The sequence below is a fragment of the Aptenodytes forsteri genome, unplaced genomic scaffold (genome assembly GCF_000699145.1).
Source record: "Aptenodytes forsteri isolate BGI_AS27 unplaced genomic scaffold, ASM69914v1 Scaffold25, whole genome shotgun sequence".
Lineage (NCBI taxonomy): Eukaryota > Metazoa > Chordata > Aves > Sphenisciformes > Spheniscidae > Aptenodytes > Aptenodytes forsteri.
This window is the reverse complement of record NW_008796180.1, coordinates 372,315-380,198: the sequence shown is the minus strand read 5'-3', so window position 1 is coordinate 380,198 and position 7,884 is coordinate 372,315. Positions and strand designations below refer to the sequence as shown.

The window sequence follows — 7,884 nt, the reverse complement described above, 5'->3', positions numbered from 1 at the left end:
CTCCTCTAAGGGAAAAAAAGGTGCAAACAACGAACCAACCAGGAAAACTACCCCCCAAAATCAGCTCAACACACTTGCACCGTAACATTTGTTGAGCCTCCTTAGGCTGCACACAGGACAAAATCTGCTCAAAGCATCTGTTCGCCCTGTTCTGTGGGACCCTATTCATGTCATGGGCCTTTCAGGCCCCAAGATGGATTCATAGGCCGGGTACTATTATTGTGTGTTTTCTCCTAACCTTTCAGGTCAGCTTCCAATAGACAGCTGGAAACGGCCTGTCACGTGGCCTTGGGGTGCCAATGTTCTGCCATAGGGGTGTCAAGACCCTGGTAGCCGGAAAAATCATTTTGGGGAGTCCCAGAGATGCAGAAGACAACGTACTACGACAGCTCCACGCTCTTTGGGGGTTACTCTTACGGGAGTGCCAATGGGTTCGGCTACGAGGGTCCCCAGCAGCCCTTCCAGCCAGCCTCTCACGTGGAGAACGACTACCAGAGGTCCGCCTGCTCCCTCCAGTCTCTTGGCAACACAACCCCGCACGCAAAAAGTAAAGACCTGAACGGGAGCTGCATGCGTCCAAGTTTGCCCCAGGAGCACCATCCGCCTCCCCCCGTCTCGCCGCCCCCAAACCCTGCCACCAACAGCACCAGTAGCAACAGCAATAACCAGTCGGGGAGCAGTAAAACTGCCCCCAGCAAAGCCAACCTCAGTGCAAGCGCCAGTCTCACCAAGCAGATTTTCCCCTGGATGAAAGAATCGAGGCAAAACTCCAAACAGAAAAACAGCTCCCCTAGCACAGGTACACTGTTCTGCTTTTTGTAACCCTCTGCTTTCCTAAACAGCAAGGTAATGAAGCCACCGGCCGGAGTGGTCTTGTTTGGAGGGAGGGGAGAGGGGGAGAGGACGCAGTGAGGACGCAGTGAGGATGCAGCAAGGATCCAGCGAGGATCCTGGTGCTGGGCATGATCCCAAGACTGCCAGCCGCATGCCCTGGCCAGGCTGAACGAGTCTTGGCCCATCCTGCAGCGCTGACTGCGCACACTTGGTTTATTTTAAACATATCCGGAGCACCACAGGGAAATACAACCAGGCGGTTGTACACAGCCGATGTCTGACTGTGTAGGTACAGATACATGAAAATGTACGCCCACTGCTCAACCTAGCGATGCTAAAGCGGAGTGCTTGTTCTCTTCCCACCTCCCTGCCTCCGGACACAGCAGTAAACCTGGTGCTCTTTGAGTGTATGTGTGCACGTAGAGAGCAGATGCATAAACAAATGGATATTCTTGCATGCATACACGCACATCTCTAACGCGATCAAGAAAAAAATCAGTATGGAAATATCACTGTTCTGACAAATATATTCATATAAACTTTGCGGCACACACTTCACTCTACGTTAACATAATTTGTTATATACATGTTTATCTCATAAAAAGGTAGGTACAAATGCAATTCGGTGTTTAACAACGTACATGCAAATATTTGTGTTACACAAATACGAGACACAAGATACGCGTGTGTGCGTGCATTCGTACCTCGGCAAACCAAGTACCTCCCAACACTGACCCGTGTTAGTATTAATTGGCTTTGCAGTGACTGCCCCCCTGCCAAATATTATTTTCTCAAAATTATCTGTTGGAAATAATCGACTCCTAAATAAATGGCCCTGGAATCCTTTTCTACATGACATGATCAAATTTTCATAAACCAGGGGCAGCTTTGGAGAACAGAACTCTTAATAAATGACATGATTATGGAGTGCAGGCTAATGCGAAGGGGTGAGGAAAGGGGGGGTCGAACTCTTGTGCCTGTTCCAGGATTTATTAAGAAACGATGCATTCAATTTCTGCATGTAAGTAATTATCTTTTATTTCATTTCGCGGCCAGCAGAAACCTGCAGTGGCGAGAAAAGCCCTCCAGGCTCCTCGGCCTCCAAGAGAGCCCGCACAGCCTACACCAGCGCTCAGCTGGTGGAGCTGGAGAAGGAATTCCACTTCAACCGCTACCTGTGCAGGCCCCGCCGCGTGGAGATGGCCAACCTGCTGAACCTCAGCGAGAGGCAGATCAAGATCTGGTTCCAGAACAGGAGGATGAAGTACAAGAAAGATCAGAAGTCAAAAGGCATGGGGTCTTCCTCTGGAGGGCCTTCCCCCACCGGCAGCCCGCCCCAGCCCATGCAATCCTCCGCCGGATTTATGAACGCCTTGCACACCATGAGCAGTAACTATGATGCCCCCTCGCCACCTTCCTTCAATAAACCCCACCAAAATGCCTATGCCATGTCAACTAACTACCAAAACCCCATCAAAGGCTGCCCCTCCCAACAAAAATACGCCAACACGGCCCCCGAGTATGACCCCCACGTCTTACAAGGGAACGGGGTGGCCTACGGGACTCCCAGTATGCAGGGAAGCCCCGTCTATGTTGGAGGTAACTATGTGGATTCTATGCCCGCCTCTGGCCCGTCCCTTTACGGCCTCAATCACCTGCCACATCACCAGGCTGCCAACATGGACTACAACGGGCCTCCGCAGATGCCCCCGAGCCAGCACCACGGACCATGCGAGACCCACCCCACCTACACAGACCTTTCCACGCACCACGCTTCTTCTCAGGGCAGAATCCAAGAGGCGCCCAAGCTGACCCACCTGTGATAGGGAGCAGGGACAGGCTCAGGCGAAGCGGATGGGACCTCGCCACGGGGCGTGGGAGAGGGGAAGAGGGCAGGATCGGCTTCAGGAACATTTGTGTTGAGCTATTTTCTTTTTTTCTTTGACAGGGCAATTTCTACCAGGTTGTTGTGCTTGCTGTTGTTATTCCTGGGTTTTATTAGGCACAATTTCCAACCAGTTCAGTATTTACTGCCAAGAGCAACTCTCTCTGAAGAGATATACCTCCTGTGTTTCAACACAAATGCTTCTGAAATGGGTTTGGGGTAGCTTTGTGGGAATCTAGCAGATTTCTAGCAGCAGCATCCTTCATTTCCAAACCAAGTACAGATCGTCACTGATAATTCTCGGACACTGGAAAGGAGAATAGTCAGCCAGGCAAATCTTTACAGTTGGTGTCTCTGCATCTATGTAAACATGCACACATGTATACATATGCAATCAAAAGAGATTCGCAAGAAAACTACCCTCCTCTCCAATTCCTTCTCAAGAGGAACCTCGCGCTTTCCTTCCCAGCCTTCAGAGGAAGGGCATCCTTTTTCGCTGAGTAACTTCCCACCAGTCCGCACATAAACTGCAAATATACACACCTGCCAACGCGTGGGATTCACGCTCTTCCCCTCCGGCCCCTGCCTCCCCTCTCAAAAAAAATTATAATAATTAAAAAAATTAGAATAAGAGAGGTCTAAGAATTGCAAAAGGTTCGGGAAACAAGTTTTTGAAATGCCTAAAAAGCCCCCACCAACAGTAACAGCAGTCCAAAGAGAGGAAGAAAGAGTTGACAGGTCTGAATATTTTCCCACCTTTGCCTCTGATGACATGACGTCTCCATTCGACGGCGCTGGGGTTTTTTGTTTTGGGGGTATTTTTCTTAGGGTTCATTAACAGAAAAGCAATCTTAAGACTTAGAAGTCCTACGCTTCCTTCCTCCTCTTCTCTTGACCTTACGTGAAAACAGGGTATATTTGAACAAACGGAATGTCCTCCAATCGAAGCAGAAGTGAATGGATCTCTAGTATTTGCTAATGCTTTCTTGTCTGGACATCTTTGTTGCACTTAGAGTTTACATATAATGGGTATAAAAACAACTTTGAAGGGCGTTCGTCCAACTCAGTCGAGACGTCCTTCAATAGGTGTGTGTTCTGGTGAACATTCATATATATTTATTGGTTATAGCCAGTTTAAAATATTTTCCTTTTTTTGTATTATTTATCCCCAATATTATGTATTTATATGAGGAAAAAAGAATCAAATTGTACTTTTTTAGTATTTACTTGTTATAAAGGACATTGTGTTTCCTTGTCATTGTACAACAAGCTTATTTTAGTTATTGTAATTTAGAAAGACCAGTAGTTTTATGTTACCTTCGTACTTATGAATAATGTAATTAGTTCTACTGGAGGCATGAGAGCAGAACCAGACTGTAATTGTATAGTCCTGAATTAGAAGAACTATAGCTAATCCCTCCCTCCCACCTCACCCCTCCTCTTTGGAGATCTTTCTTTGTTCTTATAGTAGTTATTTTATTTCCTTGCTTAAGGGTTGTCTGTTGAACAATTCTTGAATAAACTTTCTGTTATCAATTTTATCTTGTCCTATCCGTCGGATTTCAAGGCAAAAATAAATAACGCCTGAGTAAAAATGGCGAAGAGAACGCAGGGAAGGGACCGCTCGAAACGGTCCGGAGTCCAGACGGCGGGATTCGTGTCTGCGTCCCCTTCTGGGGTGAAACCCCGGGGGGGGCTGCCATTGGGCCGCGAATGAAAACAAAGGAAAAGGATTAATCACACACAAAACCAGAAAAAGGGCCCAGAGTTTCCATGCGGGGACCTTAAAAGTGAAGAGGAACTAAATCACTTATTATAATTAATTATTATTAAAAGACGCGCAGACGTGCACGCGCGCGCACACGTGCACGCGCACACATACGTGTGCACACACATGCACACGAAACCGCACGCACCTACACCCCCCTCAGACCAACACGCAGACCTAAAATTGTTATTAAGAGGGGAAAAAGCCGCCGCCAAAGGTCACATTACCAGTGCAAGCAAAAGGGAGACTAACCCTTTGCCAGCAGCACAAGCAGACGGGATAATACCGTGAATAATTTGCTTTCTATGCTCTAAAGCCCTAAGAAAACTTATATTAAAGCAGCGAGGGCCACTAAAAGTTTTATGGTTCTGGAAAGGGAGCGGACTGCTTGTCAGGCTCGAAATGCTCCGTTTCTGTGGCTGATGAAGAGGGGAAGGTCCCCTCCGGAGGAAAGGAGAGGGGGATTTTGATTGCTGCCGGGAGAAAAGGGTGAAAAGGCTGTAAAAGGTACCGAAAAAAGGGCTGGGCTGTAGAAACTGAGTGTGTGCGTGTGTGTATCTGTATTCTGTACACCTGTGCGCGCAGCCAGGGACACCCATAGGTGCCTGGGTAAACCCACACGTATAAAAAGGTCGAGCGGAGAAAGCTTTCCATGAGAAATGATCTCGCGCTTCTTTCTGTCTCTGATCTCTCTTCATAAATGAAGTTCCAGGTTAATAATTATAACCTTCCCGCAATAATAAATAACGGTAGAACAGAGAGACAGGGCTTGTTTTTCTCCCCAGGACCGGGGCTGGGTTGTGGCCGTCCATGCAGAGAGCAATTTACCATTCGGGGATGCTGTAATTTAAAAGCATAAAAGCGTGCAGGCTCTGATTGGGATCGGCTCAAAGAACAAGAGCTCGGGCTGGGCTTGGGTTTGTCGTTGGCTTCCCCCCGCCCTCTCACTGGATATATTTTTCCACCTCGCATCCCGGTCGCCATGTTGCTGGGTTTTGTGTCAGGGATTCCCAGGAACTAGTTAAATTCAGGAAAAAGAAGCCAATTCCGAGGCTCAGAGCGTGACACCTCTCAGTTTCTGGACGGGCTCCCTCTCCTACAACTGCTCACATCCACGGTTTAATTTGCATTAAAGAAGCAGGCCCGGGTTTGTCTCACAGTGATTGCATTTCTCTATCGTTCGCTAACCCTGTGAATTTATTCGTATAAGGTGATGCCTTTCCCCTTGAGTAGGGAGATTATTTTTTTTCCTTGTGCCTCCGCCTGGTGCGTGGGAAAAATCCCTCTTTCCCCACGAGGTTCTCTTTTCCTTTCCTTTTCTCTTTTCTTTTCTTTTCTTTTCTTTTCTTTTCTTTTCTTTTCTTTTCTTTTCTTTTCTTTTCTTTTCTTTTCTTTTCTTTTCTTTTCTTTTCTTTTCTTTTCTTTTCTTTTCTTTTCTTTTCTTTTCTTTTCTTTTCTTTTCTTTTCTTTTCTTTTCTTTTCTTTTCTTTTCTTTTCTTTTCTTTTCTTTTCTTTTCTTTTCTTTTCTTTTCTTTTCTTTTCTTTTCTTTTCTTTTCTTTTCTCTTCTCTTCTCTTCTCTTCTCTTCTCTTCTCTTCTCTTCTCTTCTCTTCTCTTCTCTTCTCTTCTCTTCTCTTCTCTTCTCTTCTCTTCTCTTCTCTTCTCTTCTCTTCTCTTCTCTTCTCTTCTCTTCTCTTCTCTTCTCTTCTCTTCTCTTCTCTTCTCTTCTCTTCTCTTCTCTTCTCTTCTCTTCTCTTCTCTTCTCTTCTCTTCTCTTCTCTTCTCTTCTCTTCTCTTCTCTTCTCTTCTCTTCTCTTCTCTTCTCTTCTCTTCTCTTCTCTTCTCTTCTCTTCTCTTCTCTTCTCTTCTCTTCTCTTCTCTTCTCTTCTCTTCTCTTCTCTTCTCTTCTCTTCTCTTCTCTTCTCTTCTCTTCTCTTCTCTTCTCTTCTCTTCTCTTCTCTTCTCTTCTCTTCTCTTCTCTTCTCTTCTCTTCTCTTCTCTTCTCTTCTCTTCTCTTCTCTTCTCTTCTCTTCTCTTCTCTTCTCTTCTCTTCTCTTCTCTTCTCTTCTCTTCTCTTCTCTTCTCTTCTCTTCTCTTCTCTTCTCTTCTCTTCTCTTCTCTTCTCTTCTCTTCTCTTCTCTTCTCTTCTCTTCTCTTCTCTTCTCTTCTCTTCTCTTCTCTTCTCTTCTCTTCTCTTCTCTTCTCTTCTCTTCTCTTCTCTTCTCTTCTCTTCTCTTCTCTTCTCTTCTCTTCTCTTCTCTTCTCTTCTCTTCTCTTCTCTTCTCTTCTCTTCTCTTCTCTTCTCTTCTCTTCTCTTCTCTTCTCTTCTCTTCTCTTCTCTTCTCTTCTCTTCTCTTCTCTTCTCTTCTCTTCTCTTCTCTTCTCTTCTCTTCTCTTCTCTTCTCTTCTCTTCTCTTCTCTTCTCTTCTCTTCTCTTCTCTTCTCTTCTCTTCTCTTCTCTTCTCTTCTCTTCTCTTCTCTTCTCTTCTCTTCTCTTCTCTTCTCTTCTCTTCTCTTCTCTTCTCTTCTCTTCTCTTCTCTTCTCTTCTCTTCTCTTCTCTTCTCTTCTCTTCTCTTCTCTTCTCTTCTCTTCTCTTCTCTTCTCTTCTCTTCTCTTCTCTTCTCTTCTCTTCTCTTCTCTTCTCTTCTCTTCTCTTCTCTTCTCTTCTCTTCTGCCATTGGGCCGCGAATGAAAACAAAGGAAAAGGATTAATCACACACAAAACCAGAAAAAGGGCCCAGAGTTTCCATGCGGGGACCTTAAAAGTGAAGAGGAACTAAATCACTTATTATAATTAATTATAAGTAAAAGACGCGCAGACGTGCACGCGCGCGCACACGTGCACGCGCACACATACGTGTGCACACACATGCACACGAAACCGCACGCACCTACACCCCCCTCAGACCAACACGCAGACCTAAAATTGTTATTAAGAGGGGAAAAAGCCGCCGCCAAAGGTCACATTACCAGTGCAAGCAAAAGGGAGACTAACCCTTTGCCAGCAGCACAAGCAGACGGGATAATACCGTGAATAATTTGCTTTCTATGCTCTAAAGCCCTAAGAAAACTTATATTAAAGCAGCGAGGGCCACTAAAAGTTTTATGGTTCTGGAAAGGGAGCGGACTGCTTGTCAGGCTCGAAATGCTCCGTTTCTGTGGCTGATGAAGAGGGGAAGGTCCCCTCCGGAGGAAAGGAGAGGGGGATTTTGATTGCTGCCGGGAGAAAAGGGTGAAAAGGCTGTAAAAGGTACCGAAAAAAGGGCTGGGCTGTAGAAACTGAGTGTGTGCGTGTGTGTATCTGTATTCTATACACCTGTGTGCGCAGCCAGGGACACCCATAGGTGCCTGGGTAAACCCACACGTATAAAAAGGTCGAGCGGAGAAAGCTTTCCAT

The 7,884-nt window shown here is 46.0% G+C and overlaps 1 protein-coding gene across 3 annotated transcripts; it reads left to right on the top strand.

Annotated features, from left to right (window-relative positions):
- Window positions 1-322: 322 nt before the first annotated feature.
- Window positions 323-3,290, top strand: HOXB3 (homeobox B3). 3 transcript variants are annotated; one of them, XM_009287743.2, is made up of 2 exons: window positions 323-799; window positions 1,894-3,290. In XM_009287743.2, exons 1-2 carry the CDS (start codon window positions 364-366, stop codon window positions 2,655-2,657), a joined length of 1,200 nt encoding a protein of 399 aa, XP_009286018.1. In that variant the 5' UTR covers window positions 323-363; the 3' UTR covers window positions 2,658-3,290. The 3 variants fall into 3 exon arrangements, with proteins under 3 accessions (XP_009286018.1, XP_009286017.1, XP_009286015.1); XM_009287742.2 differs by having other exon boundaries at window positions 1,891-3,290; XM_009287740.2 differs by having other exon boundaries at window positions 323-811; window positions 1,891-3,290.
- The last annotated feature ends 4,594 nt before the right edge of the window (window positions 3,291-7,884 follow it).

Coding starts and splice junctions, on each gene's coding strand:
- HOXB3 (XM_009287740.2), top strand. CDS start 364: ATGCAGAAGACAACGTACTACGACAGCTCCACGCTCTTTGGGGGTTAC. Junction 812..1,890: donor TAGCACAGGTACACTGTTCT/GCTTTTTGTAAC, acceptor TTTCGCGGCCAG/CAGAAACCTGCAGTGGCGAG.